Source organism: Polypterus senegalus, chromosome 14 (genome assembly GCF_016835505.1).
Source record: "Polypterus senegalus isolate Bchr_013 chromosome 14, ASM1683550v1, whole genome shotgun sequence".
Classification (NCBI taxonomy): Eukaryota; Metazoa; Chordata; class Cladistia; order Polypteriformes; family Polypteridae; genus Polypterus; species Polypterus senegalus.
Genome location: NC_053167.1, coordinates 31,101,367 through 31,123,554, shown reverse-complemented (window position 1 = coordinate 31,123,554; position 22,188 = coordinate 31,101,367). Strand labels below are relative to the sequence as shown.

At 39.9% G+C, this 22,188-nt stretch overlaps 1 protein-coding gene across 2 annotated transcripts in view; it reads left to right on the top strand.

The window, feature by feature from the left end:
- osbpl2b (oxysterol binding protein-like 2b) overlaps nucleotides 1-22,188 on the top strand; it is a 49,630-nt gene that overhangs the window by 1,986 nt on the left and 25,456 nt on the right. Inside the window, exons 1-3 of one of the 2 annotated variants that reach the window (XM_039734627.1) lie at nucleotides 3,650-3,669; nucleotides 15,951-16,092; nucleotides 16,729-16,934. In XM_039734627.1, the coding sequence (XP_039590561.1) occupies nucleotides 16,059-16,092; nucleotides 16,729-16,934 (240 nt within the window). In that variant the 5' untranslated portion in view covers nucleotides 3,650-3,669; nucleotides 15,951-16,058. Of the gene's footprint in view, nucleotides 1-3,649; nucleotides 3,670-15,950; nucleotides 16,093-16,728; nucleotides 16,935-22,188 lie in introns of those variants that run through there. The other variant, XM_039734626.1, reaches the window with a different exon arrangement.

Here is a 22,188-nt window from a genome sequence, read left to right as displayed (position 1 = left end):
GACTTTCTAAGCTCGTTCTCTATAGGACTGGGTTAACAAGAAAGAATCTTAACGGAGGCATGAGCCTGAAATATTCTCATACAGTATATGTCCGTGTTTCTGTCTGCCTGTCCATATACTTGTTTCTTCACTTCCTTCACTTCCTTTGTGCATTAAGGCCCATCCTGCTTGATGTTGAAATATTGTGTGTACTTTAATGGTAAATAATAATGTGACACAGTTCTGGAGTTGTTAAAGCTGATTGCCCTGTGTCTGTGCCCCTTAATACATTGGCAGTAGGAAACCATAGTGGTTTGACTGTAACCATCCCGACATTCATTTACATTAGGCAAGTTCAGAAAATGAATTAATAATGACAAATATGACAGCAGCAATACGACAACAAAATCAGAAATTGATTTTGTTTATGTTCAATGATCACCAGGATTTTGCTTTAACATTTACAATTATGTACAAGCTAATGAGACCTAAAGCATCAAGCTTACTATTTGTTACAATGAAAATGGATGTGAAATTATACTATGAATACAACTTACATTATACAAATAAATTGGACGAATTTTACTAGAAACTAATTCTTTCTAGCTTTCTATCAGGATTTTAATATCTCTATAGGTAATTCAGTGCATTAGGGTTCATTTACATTTAATGCATACATGCAGTTAGAATTACTATGTAAATTTTCACTGGTAGAGTTTCCACTTTTGTAACCAAGACCACTTCAAAAGTCAGAATGATAGACAAGCATACCAGGTTATCACTTCAGGAATCCGTAGTCTATATTGCTTAAACTGTTTTTGGAGAAATTCAAGCTGTTTTTTTCAAGTATGCATCAAATAATACAACAGAAATGTTGTGCCATTATTTGTTAAGATTTGTGATATGATCAGCTTAGTTTACATTTCTTTAGCAAAAGTAAATTACTATGGTAATATTACTTCATGTTATAAGCAATAATAACTGAACATCTTATCCATAATAGCAAGTTGTTGTTAAATAAGCCAAAAAACAGACTCTATGAACAAAAATTACAATTCCTCTAGATTTTGAAGAAGAGGATATCTAATGTAACTCTGGTACTAAATAAAAATTACATCCATGGTTAATGCTGTATGTCAGATCCTATTTAGCAAACCTCATTGAAAGATACTAGTAACATATTAAAAACTTAACAAACTGCTAGTAAAAAACTAAGCAAATTATACTTTCACAGACATGAAAAACACCACATGTTGAAGCTAAGTGAATTGTATTCTTTAATACTTTACAGGAGACACAGTTATCACATCCAAACAGAACATTTGCATGATATGTGTGTTATATCTCTTTTTTCAGTTAGAAAAGTGGAGTGCATGTTCAAAGTCTAATTTTGTTCCTGTGGTCATTACACTAGCAAATAAATTAGATGTTTATGTAGCTGTAGTATAACCTGCGGAGAGTAAAGCAACAAAGTTGCCCTCTGGGCCAAAGAGCATGTCCTACTTTGATTCACCAGAGAAACTGTTTCTTCAATTCTGAGTCAAACACACATTCAGAAACCCCACTATATTGATACTGTTGCAGATTATAAAAATACTAAAGTACAAAACATCAGCTTTCTTGCACTTCCACTTCCATAGTGTAAAGTGAACTTGTGACAGGATGCATCTACAAAATGGACTGGAACAAATAGTTTTAGTAGATTCTCTGCTACCATTAAACAAGCAATTTGAAAATCTTCTTGTATGAAATGACAACACATCAAACAGAGCAGAATGAAGTGTTTCTACTGTCATTTTATTTGTGTGTAAACTTCTTCATGTGTGTAAGATGGACTGAGACAAGAAACTTCATCCTTTAAAATTCTCGCTTCCAGATTAAGAAGTTAGTGATTAAACACATTGTTTAGTGACTTTAAGTCATGCTTCTTTTCTGTTAGATGTAAAAGTAGACTGGATAATAAGTTAAATGTTGCGCTTTGTGTTTGTTTATTTACTTGTTTTCTCTAAATACTTTCTTTTTTTTCTGGAAATTGAAGATCTTTGTCCTTTAAATGGACATTTGCAGCTTCCCTTTAGTACACATTGGTTTACCTTCTAGTAACATGGTCCTGTAAACAGGTGTAGGACCACTTTGTGTGGTCTGTTCCTCTTGTAATAAGCTGTTCTTTGTCTGTGAAGTACATCAATGAAAATCAATAGACATATATTTAGAAATTTGAGCGATATGTCTGCTTTTTAAATCAAAGTCTAGCGTCTTCTACCTTTCTCTGCATGGCTGTCAGTCTTTGATGAGAAACCTGGATTTATAGCAGCCAAGTTTTGTAAAATATTCATTTTTGTGTGTGTGTGAGATGTTTTCCAGTGTTTAAGCTAGGGTATATATATATATATATATATATATATATATATATATATATATATATATATATATATATATATATATATATATATATAATACACTCTAATTTATTAAGCAATTTTTTGTGTAGCTGTTTTGAACCCCCCCCCCTTCCAAAAGTGTATGACATAATTATAGAAAGTGCTTTTTTTTTTTTGTTTTTTTTTTGATAGTTTCTTAGTCTTAAACTTTTGAACTCTGTAATAGCCCGTGTGTGGTACATATTTAAGGAATCAGAAGATCACATAAACTATATATAATTTCCATCCATCTTCTATCTTCTACATATTCAGGTCAGGGACACAGGGAGCCAGTGCGTTACCTGGTAGCATTGAGTGTAAGACAGGAACAAGCCCTCAACATGGCGCATACATCTGTAGATTCCGGCAGAATGTGTAAACTCCACCCAAGCAATTTATTTAACACAAGGACTCTGGAGGTGTGGAACAAAAACAAAATGTATTAGGAGGCCAAAGAGTATTCACTGTTTTTAAATTATTTTACTCATAATTTATGTAAAGAAAATTACTTTAATAGAAAGCAATGAAAATATTAGGATTGATAAACATAAAACTTTTAACCTAGAGCATACCAAGTGTGAAAGCAGCACAGCAAATATAAACAAATTGCTATTTTAGAAAAGAGCAGGTAGAGTGAGTACACTGCACACAAAAGGTGCAAATAAGAATCTTTCAGTTACCAGACTGGTTCTTGTCTTTCCAGCTTAGAAAACTTTCCTCTTTAACAAGCAATTATTTTGTCAATAATATATTCAATCCCATCTCTACGAAGGCACAACTTTGTATAGCTCATATTTCATTAATCAATAATCTGGGCAGATACAGAAGTTTTGAAAGTAATGTTGAAGTAATAATTTAAATAGCAACACAATCTCAGCACTACTACAGATGTATTTCAAGCATATCAGCATAAATATTTTTAGGAATAAATTTTGATTTCCTGTCTCTTGAAACTAGGTTCAAAAATGTATTAGTAATGGTAGTTACTATGTGGTGTTGGCATTACTAAGATTTATTAAAATGTATAGATGTATGTACTCATTAAGCAGGTTCTGGTACATAAGAGTTCTGGGTGTGGCCAATACCTGTCCCGGCACTCAAAGCTTTTAAGGTGACTCGACAAGTCAAACAGGATTCCATTCAAATAGACCGCCTGTTGAATGTGTCACTATAGAAAGAAGTAAAAGAGGTTTGGGAACGATTGGGTTTCATTAAAGCAGACCAGAATGAAATATTTAATTTTTAAATCCATTTTTCAAGGAAATGCATGGTAAGTATTCTACATAATTTAATTTACTAAAAGTAATAGATAAATTATTCATGTTTTACTTTGGAAAAGGAAATCATTTTCTGTGCTACCCGAGATAGTATAGGATTTCATGACCTTTCTTCAGCTAAATAAAGCACAAAGGTCTAGTAGATTAGTAGGCTTAAATAAGTTTTTTGTTTTATAAGAATTTGCACTGGACTATTTAGTATTTTTTCGTCCACAAAAAAAAAAAAAACTATTTAATTTTTGAATATTTGTTATTTAATATACTGCAGAAAAGATACTCCAAAGAAAAGCTTTATATGTAAGGGAAATGAAATGTTTAATTTTTATTTTAGTTTTATATCTGGCTTTTTCATGTGGATATTCTAATGGACTAAAGGATAATCTTTGATATTTCATATGGGATCTCCTCAAAGTACATTAAATATTTTGAAGTGGGGGGAAAAAATGTAAAATTAGAATTCAGCTGGATTTGCTTTGTTGTATTTGGCTTGGCAATAAACAAATGATAATCTCTTTTCTGTTTAAGAAAATGTTTTTAATCCTCCTTAAGTTTTCCCTCATTTTCTTGGCTGTGTCAGTATTAAACTGATAGAGACTCTTCCTTTTCTTTCTTCCATGAAACTTTTCAATGAACTCTACAGTAGTGTATATTTTTCCAGCAATATTTGTTAACTAGAGTTTAATTTCCAGTCCCATCAGTGCTAACTGTCCACATATTCTGTTTCATATATTAGTTGTTAGTTGTTTTCAATAGATTAAAAACAAATTACATGTGGAAATAAAATGTTTTTTTCATGTTTATATACTTTTCTTACTCTTCTTCTTTTTCTGTTTGTCATTAATGACCCTTTTGAGGGAAAAGTAAAATATGAAAATACATAGAATTGAACTGAACATACATCCATCCATTTTATGATGTTTTATTTGTGTCCAAACCTTTCAATATATTATGTTTACAGCATATTAGTTTTCGTCACTTTCATTGTAGTTGAGTATTTATAGTGCCAGAGTGATGAGATAGCTCTTTTATTATGCTGAACTGTTGCAGTAAAATGAGAGTAAGGCAATTTATTATTAATGTATTTTTCAATTTGGCAACAGAATAAAGGAAAAGGAAGGCTACCAGTATGTTTTTTTTTCCATGTTTTCAATATAAACAGTATTATTTCCAGTCAGTGTCAGAAGGCTACTCTTAGATATCAAGGGGTATCTTTGATGTATTTTGTTATTCAAAGACCAATATAATAAGTAATTATACTTGTTCAGATGTTTCTCTTGTGCAACATCATGCTTGTGTAGAATTTCATCAGTTGTGTAATGAAAATGTAATTTTCCTTATCAACTGCTCAGTTTTATCTTCATTGTTAAAGACTATATTTTCAGGTCGCTTCTCAAACTACAGTATAAGTTTGAAAAATTACCAAACTGCTATTCATGAAATATTGTATTATATTGCCAGAGGCAATGTGATTGATAAGAATTGTATCTTAGCGCAGGCTTGTATTGTTTTGAATAGGTCTAATAGAAAATTACCATTGTACCTTCTTTTATGCCTAGAGGAAAAATAAGGAGTTAAATAACAACTACGTCTATTCATAGTTTACTGCAAGACTTGTTTTTAAGGCATCCCAAGTCTTGATAGTTTGGCTAGGTTATTTGTTACCAGGACAAGGGCAAAACATTCTGATGAATGTAGCAACAGATGCGTTTATCAAAGGTGCTCCTCATGGGAGAGTTAAGTGTGTCCCCCTTCCCCATCCAACCGTCCACCCCCTAAATATTATTTGTGGAAATTTTTGTCTAGTTGTAAAAAAAATCTTTTAGTATTACTGGATTTTTTTACACTGTTATTTATTATTTCTCAAATATACATTTGTCTTGTTTGTACCAATTAAATTGCTGGGTTTCCTGTTAGCTGAGAGATGCTAGGAAGCCATTCAAGCACCTGAGCATCAGGAATCAGATTACTATTAATGGCATTCAAAAAGCTGAATTGTTTATGCTTTGTTATGTTCATTTGCTGCTGAATAATACTGTGAAATACAAATGAAATTGATTTCCTCTTTGCATATTTATATGGTTATAAATATCACCTCTGGTGGAATTTTATTCTTAGGTTGATTTTGAGCATCTCCATTATGTCAGGTGATGTACATGGTGAAAGTGTTTTCTTTTTTTTTTTACTTTTGCATGCTGGCTTGAATCCAATTTACTTAAAATGTCTGCTGTATTGCATTATTTTATATATATTTTATGATATGTGATTACAATTAAGAGCCATGATAATTGTAAAGAATTAAATGTAATGTAAATAATGTGTTTTTTATGTCTAAACTAAAGGTACAGAAAAGATAGATATTAATAAGATATTTAATGACAGTATTATAAAAATAATTATGCTGAGTTTTTCTATTGTAAATCATAGCTAGAGATAGGTAGCCATAATGGCTATATTTTTAAATCCATTTGTATGAGTCCAAGTTTTTTTTTGTAGAGTTACCAATCTGAGTAAATAATAATGTTGATATGTAAATTTAGGCATTTTATGGTAATCAAAGAAATCAATAAAAGCATTAGCTACCAAAACAGATGTTATTTTCTTCAGGTGTGGGTAGTGTTCGCTGTAATTTCAATGAGATTCTGATTTTCTTTGAAACAGTTTTTGTATGTCAATATTATGTCATAACCTACAAAACATCTCAAAGCACAATGATCCAAAAAAGCTGTAGTCACTGCTGAAAACTGTGTCACCTTCTTATGGAAAAGATCAAGAGAATATATATGTAAAATGTGTAAAATGGTCAATTCTATTCTTCAGTACTATTAGAGGCCTGGTTATCCAAATAAAAGTACTGAACAGGTGTCAACAGTATAAAAATAAAGTCTGCTGGCTACATATAATTTGTACTGTACAGATATTTGCCTCCTTCACAAAGACTGACAAGAAAAACACGTTTCAAATCACTTAAGTTTATTTAATAATTTTGTGGAATATGACAGAAGATCTAACATCAGGATTATTATTGAGGATCGTAATGCATACTTTTCCCAAGGTGAGAAAGGATACCATTATCAAAATGCAGGGGAGGTCAAACATCACTTTAGGACACTTAAGTCGGGTATTATGTTGTCCTGATAGACTGCAATCCTCAATTTAACTATTAATAAGTTCTGTAAGGTAACATTTGGGATTATGAAATTTGCATTTTTCTATTGCTGAAGAAGGGATTTAAAATGGTCTGTAAAAGTTACTGTAAACTAGTGCGGTGATTTGGGGACTTGCATTATTATGATAATACTACTTGTTCTACATATTATCCTTTTTGGCACATTTGAATTAAACTGTAGGTTAATAACAAAACAATTCAACAGACTATAAAAAGCATTAGTATAGACAATTCTGCCTTATATAAAGAATAAACTTGCTTTACCATAACATGAATGTTAAGAAAATGGTAATTCTACAGTTTGTCTGGACTGGAAAAGGATGTGTTTATATGTAAATATTCAAAGGTTATTTCATTGTGAAAGGCAACACAGAAAAATTCATCTGATTTTCACCCAAAGTAAATGTTTGTTTAGTTAGGCCAGGTTTATACTTCACACGACGCGACTTGTGCTCCAGTGGACACTACTGCTACGCAAGCATTGTACTGTTCATACTTGCAATCATACTTTACGTAAATCTGGAAGATTCCACCAGGTGGCAGTGCAAGATATCAACATGGTGAGAACAGGTGCGGATTCGCTGTGTTGTGAATTGCCTGAAACGCCCATTAAATTTTTTTATTTTTTTATTTTTTTTTTTAAATTTATTACAATCATTCCATACAAATCAATCAATTTTTACAAAAAGTAGGATTGAGAACAAGTCGACCCCTAGCCCTGAGAGAGAGTGCATGGCCAACGGAGTAAAACTTAAGGCTTGTAAACATACCTAAATTGATGAGTTTGATAAGCCAATAGAGATGAATGGAGAAGAAAAAGAAATGCAGAAATAATTGCTTCCTCTGTGCTTTAAGAGCTTATTCTAAAATATTATTGATTAGATCCTGCCATGTTTTGAAAAAAATCTGTACAGATCCTCTAACTGAGTATTTGATTTTTTCCAATTTCAAATAGTATAAAATATTGGAAGGGCGGCACGGTGGCGCAGTGGTAGCGCTGCTGCCTCGCAGTTAGGAGACCCGGTTCGCTTCCCGGGTCCTCCCTGCGTGGAGTTTGCATGTTCTCCCCGTGTCTGCGTGGGTTTCCTCCCACAATCCAAAGACATGCAGGTTAGGTGGATTGGCGATTCTAAATTGGCCCTAGTGTGTGCTTGGTGTGTGGGTGTGTTTGTGTGTGTCCTGCGGTGGGTTGGCACCCTGCCCTGGATTGGTTCCTGCCTTGTGCCCTGTGTTGGCTGGGATTGGCTCCTGCAGACCCCTGTGACCCTGTATTCGGATTCAGCGGGTTGGAAAATGGATGGATAAAATATTGGTTTCCCCACTGACTTAAAAGAGGAGAGTTAGGATTCTTCCAGTTTAGCAAAATAAGTCTGCGTGCCAAAAGTGTAGTGAATGCAATCACAGTTTGTTTGTCCTTCTCCACTTTAAACCCCTCTGGAAGAACCCCAAACACAGCTGTTAATGGGTTAGGAGGGATTGTGACACCAAGGCTGTCTGAAAGGCACTTAAAAATTTTGGTCCAGAATGATGTTAATTTGGTGCAGGCCCAAAACATGTGACACAGTGAGGCTGGAACTTGATTGCAGCGTTCACAGGTTGGATCTTGCCTAGGAAACATTTTGGAGAGTTTTAGGCGAGACAGATGTGCTTGATATATAATTTTGAGTTGAGTAATTTCATTTTTTTACGCATATGGTGCTCGAGTGAATTCTCTGCATTGCTATTTTCCACTACTTTTCTGATATATTAATTGAGAGATCTTTTTCCCAGTGTCCTCTTGGATCTTTGGAAGGGAGGAACTGTAAAATAATTTTATATATTGCAGAGATGGTGTCTGAGTCAGGGTCGACGGTGCAAGATGAGGAAAATCAGGAAGGTTCTGTTTAACAAAGTTCCTAATTTGAAGATAGTGAAAGAAATTTGTAGCTGGAATGTTAAATTTGGAATGTAATTGTTTATAGGATGCAAAGACGTTGTCTATATAAATATCTCTAAGCAAGTTAATCCCAAATTTTTTCCAGATATTAAAAACTGCATATGTTTGTGAAGGTTAAAAGAGGTGGTTCTTTTGCAGAGGTGCCACAGATAAAAGCTTCTCCATCTTAAAATGCTTTCTACATTTGTTCCATATTCTGAGTGAGTGAAGTACAATTGGGTTACAGTATTAATCTATTGCCGATAACTTGCATTTATTGGGGCACAGAGCAGGGAATATAAAGAAGTACTGCAGGATTTTAGTTCTATTGCGGACTAGTGATGGGAAGTTCGGATCATTTTACCAACTCGGACCTTTGAGTCTCGTTCAGCAAAATGAACGAATCTTTTTTTCCAAGTCATTTCATTCATTTTAGCAAAATATAATTAAAATGTTAACACATCTACTGCTTACACAAATGTTGATCACACTACAAACAAGACAAAACTATAATACTATAAGAAACAGAAAATATTAATTCATTGTTTACCTGGGTCTTTAGTCTATGATTCACTCACCTCGCTTCTGATCTGACAAGTTTTCGGGTTTGAGTCGTTCATTCATCACGTGACAGCCCAATTAGCTAACCAAGGAAGTCTGAGCTGGATAAAGAATTGATTAGTTCATCTCTACAGTCTTCGGGTATGAGTCATTCGTTCATCACATCACAGCTCCATAAGTTTAACCTATGCAGTCTAAGCCGGAAAGAGAATTGATTAGTTTATTCCTAAAGTCTTTCGAGTCGTTCTTTCTTTTGTCACGTGACCACTTACTGGCTCAGTACCTCGGTCAAATACTAACGTAAAATTCCATTTGTTGTATGTTGGATCATATTTAGAAATTATCATAAAATTATCAAAAATATCTAAAACGCATTTTCTTATAAATAAAAAAGGTCTGTCAATTTCTGTCACTATGATTTTGCTATTGTTTCTTGAGGATCTGTGGTGTGTTATTTTATAAATAAATAATCCTGTTACAAATAAATTATTGATTAATTTGTCCTTTCATTGTCTTTGTCTATCAGTAAACAAACACTAGACTATATAATAAAGTAATCCAACATACAACAAATGGAATTTTACGTTAGTATTTGACTGAGGCCTGTTTATGTTCATCTATTTGTGTCCAGGTTTTTATAGCTTGTATGTTTGCTGCCCAGTAATAAAACTGCAAGTTAGGTAGAGCTATGCTACCTTCTGCCTTTTGTCTTTGTAGAGTGGCAACACCCATTAAATTCTGAAGGCACCTTGTCGCAATATCTCTGAAAAGGTTGTTTAATGATTAAAGCATCAGGCATGAGACAGAAACAATCCCTGGACGGGGCATCCGCTAATCGCACTGTGAACACAAGCTCACACATACACTAGTGTCATTTTAGTGTCTCCGAATCCCCAAACCTTCATGTTTTTGGAAGGAAACTGGAGCATGCTGTGGAAACCCACCAGGAAAACATGCAAACTGCATGCAGGGAGCACAAGGAACGTGACTTCTTGCGAGGCACACTATGCCGGCCCAACATGTGTAATTATTATCAGTATTCATTATTTAAATGAAGTTAACAACTTCTCTGTAAAATGTAACATACATACTTAAATATATTTCATCATGAAAGTGATATCAAGAATAAATCTTAAGGATTCTAAATGTGCAGTGCTGGAATATCATAAATGTAATGTGTTCTGTGTGGTGATTGCTGCTATCAGTTCAGGGAGAAGCCCCAGAAGCACATAGCAATTAACAAATGGGTCAGTTTAAAGATGACGTCTACTTTAATGACAAAGTAAACTATGAGGTTAAAGTGGACATTTCGAGATTAAAGCCGACATTTCCACTTTAATCACAAAGTAGACCTTTTCACTTTGTCCTTAATTTTTTTTTCTCTGTGGCTCAAATATGCTGCCATATGTTCTGATGCTGTTGTGAAGGTGCAAAAAAAAAAAATATGACGACACAGAAGATGTTATCTGAGACCTTTAAAATGTATCATGTCATTATGATGGGGAATATGCAACGCTTGAATATAAAAGCACTACGAATGCTTAATCACACTGCCCCCGACTTTTTGCTGGTACTGCAACTCGCGCACACGTCACATTAATTTCTGAGGACATGCTCCGAGGATGCCTGAAATGTACGCTGGGAACGCTTTGCAGCCATGATGCGTGCACATACGCGTTCTGAGCGTGATGTATAAATGAGCCCTTGCATAAACAGTGGTTCATTTTGTCTTGTTGCTTGCTGAATTGCCTCCTATAAAACTCACTAACTACTTAACTAAAGGTTCTTTGAGTTTTATATAAAATATAATAATTATATTATGAGCTATGTTTTATTCCCAAAAACTAGAACGCTGCATCAGTTTATTATAATACAGTTATTCCAAAGGAAACACTGTTGGTTTTCTATTGAAAAACATAGGTTTCAAAATATTTTTTTTTCCTTCTCATAGCATATACAAGAAAACTCTTGTCATCCATGACCAATATCTGTGACATCAGTAGATGCAAGGACAAAAGTTAATAAACCACCCAGCACTAGTGATGCAATAATAAATAATTCATAATCACTGAAACAGTACTTAACTCACCAGGAAAAGTACACAACACCCTCATGCTTTCACATGTGAGAAATAATGGTGAAAGAGCTGAAAAATTATCTTAGTGTCACATTTATGGGCCTGAAAAGTCTGTTTTCATTTTGGGGTCATCTTAAGAGTCACAGCTGACTGCACTGAAATTGAGAAGAATGGCTTTATCGTCTAATTTTTGGTCCATTTTGGTTGTTCCATCGTAACCGTCTTATCCTGTGTTTTCCAGACATATTTTATGTTGAATACCTATTGCTACTAGTGTGTATTTCTGACAGGCTTCTTGTAAACTGTCAGTTGTCTAAGTGTAGCCTGTCTGTTACTGTGCTTAAGATGTTTCAGTCCCCATTGGCCCTTTTCATTAACCGCTTTACTTACCAAAGAACAACCATTGGCTGTACATTTCCTTGATGGTAGCTCATTCCCTTTACTTGAAATGCTTGTGAAACTTTTCTGAGTAAAAAGAACAGCAGCATAGTTATTGTTCCTGATACACTTGTGTCAGTGATTACAGAAATGTATTTTTATTAATAAAATGACATCTACATATAAACAATGAAATAGTAACAGAATATTGTTTGTACCTTAACAAGTTAGTGGCTGTCTTAAAAACACTGAGAGGAAAATTCAAAGAGGCTTTGGGGCTGGATTTCTTTGTGCAATTTTTGCAAGGCATATATGGCCAAGGTAGGTGTATTCTTCAGATATAAACAGTGAATTTATTGTAATGTACTCCGGAGTATCAGAAGGAGAGTGAATTGGGTAAAGATGATTTGTCTGAAGGCCAGATGACATGCTGGCTTATAAGTGCTTGCACATGTTCCCTAGTTGTCTAAAGACCGGTCATGTTCCTTCTATAGGAGATCGTGTCAGAGTGACAACAGTGACTTGAGAACAGCTGTGCTGGAGCCACTTATGTGCTAACTTAATTACTCAAACTAAGACGTTACCAGAAAATAATCAATCATTTGTAAAAACACTCTAGACTGAGGAATTATTATATTCCAGAGGAGTATACTGTTCAAATTTATATGATATTTTTTATGCCTAAAGTTTTAGAGATAACCTTGAAGAAAATCCTATAGCATACAGTGTCCAATGGTCCTTTACTCCAAATCAATTTCCATATTTAAAGGAAACAAACAAAAAACAGTTTTTGCATGTTTGCAAAGTAGAAAAGAATGAAACATATGATGGTAGCAGAATCCACATAATTCCCAGTCTCAGTAGTAGTCTTCTGTGCAAATGTGCTTTCTTAATTGGCACTAACAAGAACTAAAACATTTTGGTACTTGGCATGTCTGATTATATTCTGACCAACTGAACATCTGCAGAAAGAAAATACAATTATTTACCACCCCTGGAGAGACTGAAATCTTGTGTAAAGACATTCATACCTCTCATTGTGTATCTTTATGAATAATTTGTGTTAATAATTGCATATAGATACACATTATAATTTGTAAACTAAAGGAGAAGCTTGTACCATGTAGCAGTATTTTAGTGCTGTATTATTCACCAGTGCTTGTGAAAAAGAAATTGAAATCCCTGGAAATCAACAGGGTGATTGTTGTTTGAATGTACATAAAGTAGACCTTTGATTTTTTTTTTTTCTGCCACTCTTTTTTTATATATTAACTAGCAAAATACATGCGCTTCGCAGCGGCGAAGTACTGCCTTAAAATTTTTATTAAGAAGAAAATTACACCTTTTTAAACTGAGGGAAAATATACCAATAATCATTTGTTAAGGATGTCTTTGTATACCACATTGTCATTTCGGCCCTCTGGTTGCAGTATGACCAAGCTGTGCACTGAGCTTACTCTTGAGCATGCAATGTACAGTTGGCCATGTGAAAAGTAATCTTGTTTCAAATCTCACAGCTTGGATTGCTGCTGTCATAATTGGTTTGAGTTTTATTGTTTGTTTCAATTACGACAGTATTTTCAGAACTTGTGTTAAAGTGACATTCGGCATCTATCAAGCGTTGTAAGCATACAACCGGTTTCATCGATAACTTCACATCCAGCTTTTGAGAGTTTAAACATTCATAAACATAAAAGTATCCACTACTGAAATCGTCACCTGTGAATCTAAGATATTTAAGAGGCATTGGCGGTTGTCCAAAGGTGTAAAATATTTGGCCATTTCAGTACACTTGAAAGCGACAACCAAACAATTCAGCGGCAGCCATCAACTCACATGCAGAACCATAGGTGAAGGGCTTAAGCATTTCACTCTTGTGGTGCTCCTGTGTAGTATAATTATCTCCTGTACCGTCATCAGTTCACACCTTGAATCTGTCCCAGTCATTCAATACATAAGATACAATGTTCCTCCGGATATCAAGAGTGAGCCTGATATGGCTGTGCAATATGTAACAAAGAGAATGGAAAAGGTAGTTGCCATCTCCGGGCATAGAAACCAGTCGGTAAGTGACAGTTCTTTGATCGATGGTGATCACCTCGATAGACATGTTAATAGGGGTATGGTTGGAACAATAAAGGAAATGGGTACCTGAACAATGTAAAGTAAGTCAAAATACCTACACCATAACCATAATCTTAATAAACGAACAATAAAACAGCAGAGAAGCCGTGGATTAAATAAAAAGGCTGTAGTTATCAGCAGGGAGACATGAATCCCATGGTGAAGCAAGGAAGGGAATGTAGAGACCGGAGTGATGGACGGCCCTATATAAGCAGGCGGCCAACAACGTGGGAGGCGTTGGGATGGGGGACCCAATGCCGCCTCACACGGTGACAGAGCTGCAGGCTATGGACGTGTATATGTATGTACATTGGTTTCGGTTAGCGCAGGGAAGCCGCCTACCAAATTTCGTGAAGACGGGGCCATAAATAAAGTTCAACATGGCGGATGTTATCGACCGTTATGACCGTTACGCATAGAATTTCGAAATGAAACCTGCTTAACTTTTGTAAGTAAGCTGTAAGGAATGATCCTGCCAAATTTCAGCCTTTTACCTACACGGGAAGTTGGAGAATTAGTGACGTTGGAAAGTTCAATATGGCGGCCGACAGTGGCGTCATACCACCGAAATAAGTACGTACATTGGTTTCGGTTAGCGCAGGGAAGCCGCCTACCAAATTTCGTGAAGATGGGGCCATAAATAAGAAAGTTCAACATGGCGAATGTTGTCGACCGTTATCGACCGTTATGACCGTTACGTGTAGAATTTCGAAATGAAACCTGCTTAACTTTTGTAAGTAAGCTGTAGCCTGCCAAATTTCAGCCTTCTACCTACACGGGAAGTTGGAGAATTAGTGATGAGTCAGTGAGTCAGTCAGTGAGTGAGTCATTGAGGGCTTTGCCTTTTATTAGTATAGATTACCTCTTGAAATATGTGATGTACAGTAGAATAGACACAAGCACAGTGAAGGTAAAGTCACATACGGAAAATTTTTATCAGAAATTGAATTTAACCCTACACTACCTCTTGTGGTCTTCTGTCTCAGTATTAGTCCCACCTGGAGAACAATATTCCACCAGTGGAAAATGCACTTGCTTTCTGTTATATAACCAGTATGAAATAGCAATTGGGTGGTGTGTCCTAGACTGTTCATTCTAAAATTGAGTTAAGACATTACCAAAGGATAACCCCTGTTACATGTGCATTATTGTATTGTAGCTTTCCTTGAACAATTTCCTTTCCATTGAAATTGAATACAAATTGTATGAAGTGGTTTGGCTATCCCTTTAACCATTTATCTTGCAACTGAAATATCTGGTATTTTCTTGACACATAATTTTATGCAAGCATTACAATGTAATTTGCCTATGTGATACATTCTTGACATCTATTGTATTAAACAACACATAAATTACTTACAAATGTAAATCATAATGTTCATCATGACCAACTATTTGTGTCTTTTTCTTTCCCTCCAAGTTTCTGTAACATTTCTGTAACACGTGCAAACTTTGGAATTAGACTGTTTTGCTGTTTTATGTGGCAAGATTTTTATTTTTTCCATTTCAGGTTTTGTGTTCCCTTACATTTTTTCAAATTATAGGTCTACTAATGAGTTAACTGCTTTATTGAAATGCTAGATTATGCTGCATTTTTATTTTTAATTTGAAAATATGTCTTAGTATGACAGCTGTCTTAAGCAGTAAACCGGAATGTTTACATTCCTCAGTAGCGTTAGCTGAGTGGGTGTGTACATATTTAATGTCATGTATAAACCTTCAATTTTCATGTACAGTATACTGTAAGTCACTTAAAAAATATCCAAACAATTAAGGAATGGATAGATGGAACACCAAGTATACTACTGTTTTAGTGGTTATTCTTCAGACCTTATCATTGACAGGTTTTATTGAGTGACATTAATAGGACTCTTAGAAATCACCCTTATAGTTGTTCATTTAGCTTTAGTGTACTTTTAAATGTATTCATCTTTTAAGCTGAATGTTTTCTCTGCCAGTTTTTGAGCATCTTCTGTTGTTCTCATTCCTTTTTTGTTGTAAATAAATGAAATCTCACTGATTATTTTTTTTTATTTCCTTTTCGTTTTGTCAGGTATTCTTCACAATAAGGATTGGAAATCTTAACTGCAAGAAGAACATCTAACACCGAATGAAAACGATGTACTAATAAATCATATAAAATATAGTTAAATCTACAAAAATGAGCGAAGAAGAGTTCTATGATGCCGTCACAGGTAAAATTGAATGTTTGATTACTCTTTTCAGCTTCAGCATTTTGTTAAAGAAGCATGCTCATTCAATCATAAAATGCCAATATGAAATATTAAGGTCTTCTGAAAACCTAAGGGCTCTGTCTTTTACTAAATACACCAACCTCCAGGTAGTGTAAGGCTTATTTAGCATTATGTCCTAGTTGTCCATTCCCTTAAAGAATAGCAAGAAATTTTTATCCCTAACTTTGGATTGATGGGTATCATGGGCCTTCTTTTATGAGGAACTATGTGTCACCACCTTTTGGCCTTTTTCTAGTCCTTATGGGGCCTTTCTGTCGTTTTGAGTAATGGAAAAGGCACCCCTGACATCTGCTTCATTCTTTCAGTTGGGAAAGATCCGTCCTTGGGTACTATTCTGTGTTACACCCCCTTCTGGCTTCCCACAGTCTCATACAGGCAAGCTCTGTGGTTCACTATTTTATTTGAAGGATTCCCTATGAATTATACTCACTAATTGCCTTATAGAAATTGTCGTTACCCTTGACAGCTTCTTTTATAGTCAAATAAAAAAAACACATGCATAATGTCTTGTATCAGATAAGATGTGAGATATCTGAAAAAATTGGTTTTATGTTTTCCTTTTTTTCTTATGAAAAGGCTTAGAATCTGATGAGTCTTGTGAAGGCAATAGAGAACTGAATTACAAATCCAGTGAGTTTATTATTGAAGACAACCCACAAGGAAAGAATGGCACACAGTTACAAGAAAATGGAATTAGGAAACGGCGGACTACCTTGCCTGCACCTATGTTTTCTAGAAGTGATTTTAGTGTGTGGAGCATACTAAAGAAGTGCATTGGACTTGTAAGTTTATGCTTTGTATTTTTATCGCATATATTATAATGGTATTTCATTTATAAATGCTTGTTGTACAGTTTAAGAGTTAGCTCTAATTTACAGTTAGTATTTTATACTAGAATATTTGAACAGTAGACGAAAACAGGCCATTCAGCCCAACAGAGCTCGCCAGTCCTATTCACTTTTTCTAAAAAAAACATCAGGTCTAGTTTTAAAAGTCCCTAAAGTTCTACTGTCTACCACACTAGTTGGCGGTTTATTCCAAATGTCTAGCTCATTCCAAGTGTCCAATGTGATTTTTTTCTGAACATACTTTTTCTTATCCTAACTCTTATTTAACTGATCGTTTGTTTATTTAGTGACATTGCGTTGTATTATCATAGCACACAGCATGTTCAATTCATTCATGCTTGCCTACAAGGTGGCGAAACACCTCATTTGGAGGCCCTCATTTGGTCCTGTGCTGCTTCATTATTATCCAGGTCTGCTAATTTATTATGTCTAGTGTTACCACTGCCATGTGGCATCAAATTTCAATCCAGACAATTCATGTGTAGCCCCTTGCTGGTGGAATGAGCTACCCATATTTATCCAAACAGCTGACTCCCACAGTGTGTTTAAGAAGCATTTGAAAATTTTCCTACTTTGTGAGTACCTTCCTAATTGCTGAAAATATTCATGATTTTTTTGTAGTTAAGGTTAATAGCTGTGAACGGCACTATATAGCGCCTGACCCGACACAGATTGGACATGGGAGGCACGTGTAAAATAAAAGGACTTTTATTTCTCTTCAGCTGGAGGGCACGTCTTCCCCGTAATCCCCCCAGCCACAACACAGTCCCAAGCACCAGTAACCACCAGTGCAGCACAATCACAAACACTCTTCTCCTTATTGGCACCACCACCACTCCTCCCTCACAACCTTGTCTTCCTCCACCCGACTCTGGCCAATGAGTGGTGGTTGCTGGCTCCCTTTTATAGGTCACCTGGAAGTGCTCCAGGTGTTTGATCACCAAGATCCGGCGGCACTTCCAGGTGCGATGAAGCTGTTGCCCACACGGACTCAGGAGTCCCAAACACAGTACCCCCTGGCAGTACCTGCGGGACCCAACAGGGCTGCCCCCAACTACAATTCCCAGGGAGCCCTTTGGGAAACTGAGTCACTACACCAGCCCAGGGTGGCGGCCATCTAGCGTCCAGGGGGAGGTATTGCACTGTCCATGGCTGCTCCCCCTGTATACAGTGTGAAGGGGCGTCCCGACTGGGCATGGACGCCAGGCGCCTGTCACAGTGCCCCTCTCTTCGATGAGACCCGTTGGGATTATCGACACGTCCCGCGAGGGCTGGTTTTCTCCAAGATGGGGAGACGGGAGGGGCTGTCCTGACGTCCGTGCCCTTTGGACGTCCTCCAGGGACAAGCCCTCCAACCGTGTCCACAGCGGCCGCATTCGTAGCAACGCCACTCCCCCTTACTCCAGACCCTGCGGGTGTGGAAGCAGGCTGGGAATCCCTGCCTTGACAGCAGCTCAGCAGAGCGCTCTCTGTGTCTCCGCCCCTTCGCAGCGCAGCCCTTCACTGCCTTTGAGCAAACAGGCTCGCGCTGTGCACTGTTAGGAGTCCCCACCTTTTCACGAGTTCTCCTCTTCCTCTGGGGTGCACTGACGGTCAGAGACCCCTTATGGGAGAACCCGCGAGACTGACGTCGGTGGCTGTGGGAGAGTTGTTTGACAACTGCTGTCATTCAGCTGCCTCCCCTCACTCACCTCCTCCGTATCAGTCTCCGTGGCCGCGTCTCTTGTAGGAGGCGGAGTTGCCTGGCAAGCTGTGTTAATCATGACGCCCACAGCCCTCCGCCCCCTCCTCCACAGAACAGGCCTCGCTTACCTGTGCTGCTGCGTTGGTCGGGCTGAAAGAATCAGCCCTGCGCCGCTTCACCCACTGCAGGATGTCTCCAATTGGCGCGCCAAGCTTCTTCTTCAGCCCTTCCTTCGCCTCTTGCAGGGCCTAGAACACCTGAAAAAGGGACTGCAGGGGTAGGACCATAGCCTCCACATCCCGTGCAGCCTGACACAGGTCAGTTTCTTCGGGCCACCCCCGTCCGGCGTTCCGCCCAGGGGCTCCTCCGGGTGTCTCTCGGGTTCGGAGTGGAGATTCGTCGTCCTCGTCTCGCCGATTGTCTCGACGGGGAATCGGCACGCGTCCCCACCCCCTTACCAGCCAAGGGAAGGCTTTTCTGCTCCTCCACTGGAGCCACTGTGCTGGGGAGATTGTCCGGGCCTCCGTCCTCCACAGGATCTCCGAGGCCGAAGCAGGTATTTAGGTCGACCTCGCTCTCCCGGGGCTCACTCCGCCGACCCGCCAGGAAAGCCCATCTTCCGGCCACCAATGGGTATCTCGCCCCTCGGCATCTAGGAGGCAGGTAGACAAAAAGGCAGAGTAACATTCCCGCAATCCGCTACCTACCTCCTGCTGCAACCCGTGCTGCTGGCCACTGTGGCAGCGGCGGACAGTTGACTTTTGCGTCCTCCCGGACCGTTTCTTCCCCATCAGTACAGCGTCCCTTGAGGTTTCGGGGCAAAACCGCAACTTCCTTACCGCGTGTGCGCGCTTCGGGATCGCGCCTTCTGCGCTGCTGTGCTGTGCACGTGCCTCGTGCTACTGTGTCGGGTCCTTACCCAATTTTACTGCAGGTTCCGACCTAAACAGACGGACCGGAATCCTGCCGGCTACGCCAGATGTGAACGGCACTATATAGCGCCTGACCCGACACAGATTGGACATGGGAGGCACGTGTAAAATATAAGGACTTTTATTTCTCTTCAGCTGGAGGGCACGTCTTCCCCGTAATCCCCCCAGCCACAACACAGTCCCAAGCACCAGTAACCACCAGTGCAGCACAATCACAAACACTCTTCTCCTTATTGGCACCACCACCACTCCTCCCTCACAACCTTGTCTTCCTCCACCCGACTCTGGCCAATGAGTGGTGGTTGCTGGCTCCCTTTTATAGGTCACCTGGAAGTGCTCCAGGTGTTTGATCACCAAGATCCGGCGGCACTTCCAGGTGCGATGAAGCTGTTGCCCACACGGACTCAGGAGTCCCAAACACAGTACCCCCTGGCAGTACCTGCGGGACCCAACAGGGCTGCCCCCAACTACAATTCCCAGGGAGCCCTTTGGGAAACTGAGTCACTACACCAGCCCAGGGTGGCGGCCATCTAGCGTCCAGGGGGAGGTATTGCACTGTCCATGGCTGCTCCCCCTGTATACAGTGTGAAGGGGCGTCCCGACTGGGCATGGACGCCAGGCGCCTGTCACAGTGCCCCTCTCTTCGATGAGACCCGTTGGGATTATCGACACGTCCCGCGAGGGCTGGTTTTCTCCAAGATGGGGAGACGGGAGGGGCTGTCCTGACGTCCGTGCCCTTTGGACGTCCTCCAGGGACAAGCCCTCCAACCGTGTCCACAGCGGCCGCATTCGTAGCAACGCCACTCCCCCTTACTCCAGACCCTGCGGGTGTGGAAGCAGGCTGGGAATCCCTGCCTTGACAGCAGCTCAGCAGAGCGCTCTCTGTGTCTCCGCCCCTTCGCAGCGCAGCCCTTCACTGCCTTTGAGCAAACAGGCTCGCGCTGTGCACTGTTAGGAGTCCCCACCTTTTCACGAGTTCTCCTCTTCCTCTGGGGTGCACTGACGGTCAGAGACCCCTTATGGGAGAACCCGCGAGACTGACGTCGGTGGCTGTGGGAGAGTTGTTTGACAACTGCTGTCATTCAGCTGCCTCCCCTCACTCACCTCCTCCGTATCAGTCTCCGTGGCCGCGTCTCTTGTAGGAGGCGGAGTTGCCTGGCAAGCTGTGTTAATCATGACGCCCACAGCCCTCCGCCCCCCTCCCTCCACAGAACAGGCCTCGCTTACCTGTGCTGCTGCGTTGGTCGGGCTGAAAGAATCAGCCCTGCGCCGCTTCACCCACTGCAGGATGTCTCCAATTGGCGCGCCAAGCTTCTTCTTCAGCCCTTCCTTCGCCTCTTGCAGGGCCTAGAACACCTGAAAAAGGGACTGCAGGGGTAGGACCATAGCCTCCACATCCCGTGCAGCCTGACACAGGTCAGTTTCTTCGGGCCACCCCCGTCCGGCGTTCCGCCCAGGGGCTCCTCCGGGTGTCTCTCGGGTTCGGAGTGGAGATTCGTCGTCCTCGTCTCGCCGATTGTCTCGACGGGGAATCGGCACGCGTCCCCCACCCCCTTACCAGCCAAGGGAAGGCTTTTCTGCTCCTCCACTGGAGCCACTGTGCTGGGGAGATTGTCCGGGCCTCCGTCCTCCACAGGATCTCCGAGGCCGAAGCAGGTATTTAGGTCGACCTCGCTCTCCCGGGGCTCACTCCGCCGACCCGCCAGGAAAGCCCATCTTCCGGCCACCAATGGGTATCTCGCCCCTCGGCATCTAGGAGGCAGGTAGACAAAAAGGCAGAGTAACATTCCCGCAATCCGCTACCTACCTCCTGCTGCAACCCGTGCTGCTGGCCACTGTGGCAGCGGCGGACAGTTGACTTTTGCGTCCTCCCGGACCGTTTCTTCCCCATCAGTACAGCGTCCCTTGAGGTTTCGGGGCAAAACCGCAACTTCCTTACCGCGTGTGCGCGCTTCGGGATCGCGCCTTCTGCGCTGCTGTGCTGTGCACGTGCCTCGTGCTACTGTGTCGGGTCCTTACCCAATTTTACTGCAGGTTCCGACCTAAACAGACGGACCGGAATCCTGCCGGCTACGCCAGATGTGAACGGCACTATATAGCGCCTGACCCGACACAGATTGGACATGGGAGGCACGTGTAAAATATAAGGACTTTTATTTCTCTTCAGCTGGAGGGCACGTCTTCCCCGTAATCCCCCCAGCCACAACACAGTCCCAAGCACCAGTAACCTCCAGTGCAGCACAATCACAAACACTCTTCTCCTTATTGGTACCACCACCACTCCTCCCTCACAACCTTGTCTTCCTCCACCCGACTCTGGCCGATGAGTGGTGGTTGCTGGCTCCCTTTTATAGGTCACCTGGAAGTGCTCCAGGTGTTTGATCACCAAGATCCGGCGGCACTTCCAGGTGCGATGAAGCTGTTGCCCACACGGGCTCGGGAATCCCAAACACCGCACCCCCTGGCGGCACCTGTAGGACCCAACAGGGCTGCCCCCAACTACAATTCCCAGGGAGCCCTGTGGGAAACTGAGGCACTACACCAGTCCAGGGGTCAGCCATCTAGCGTCCAG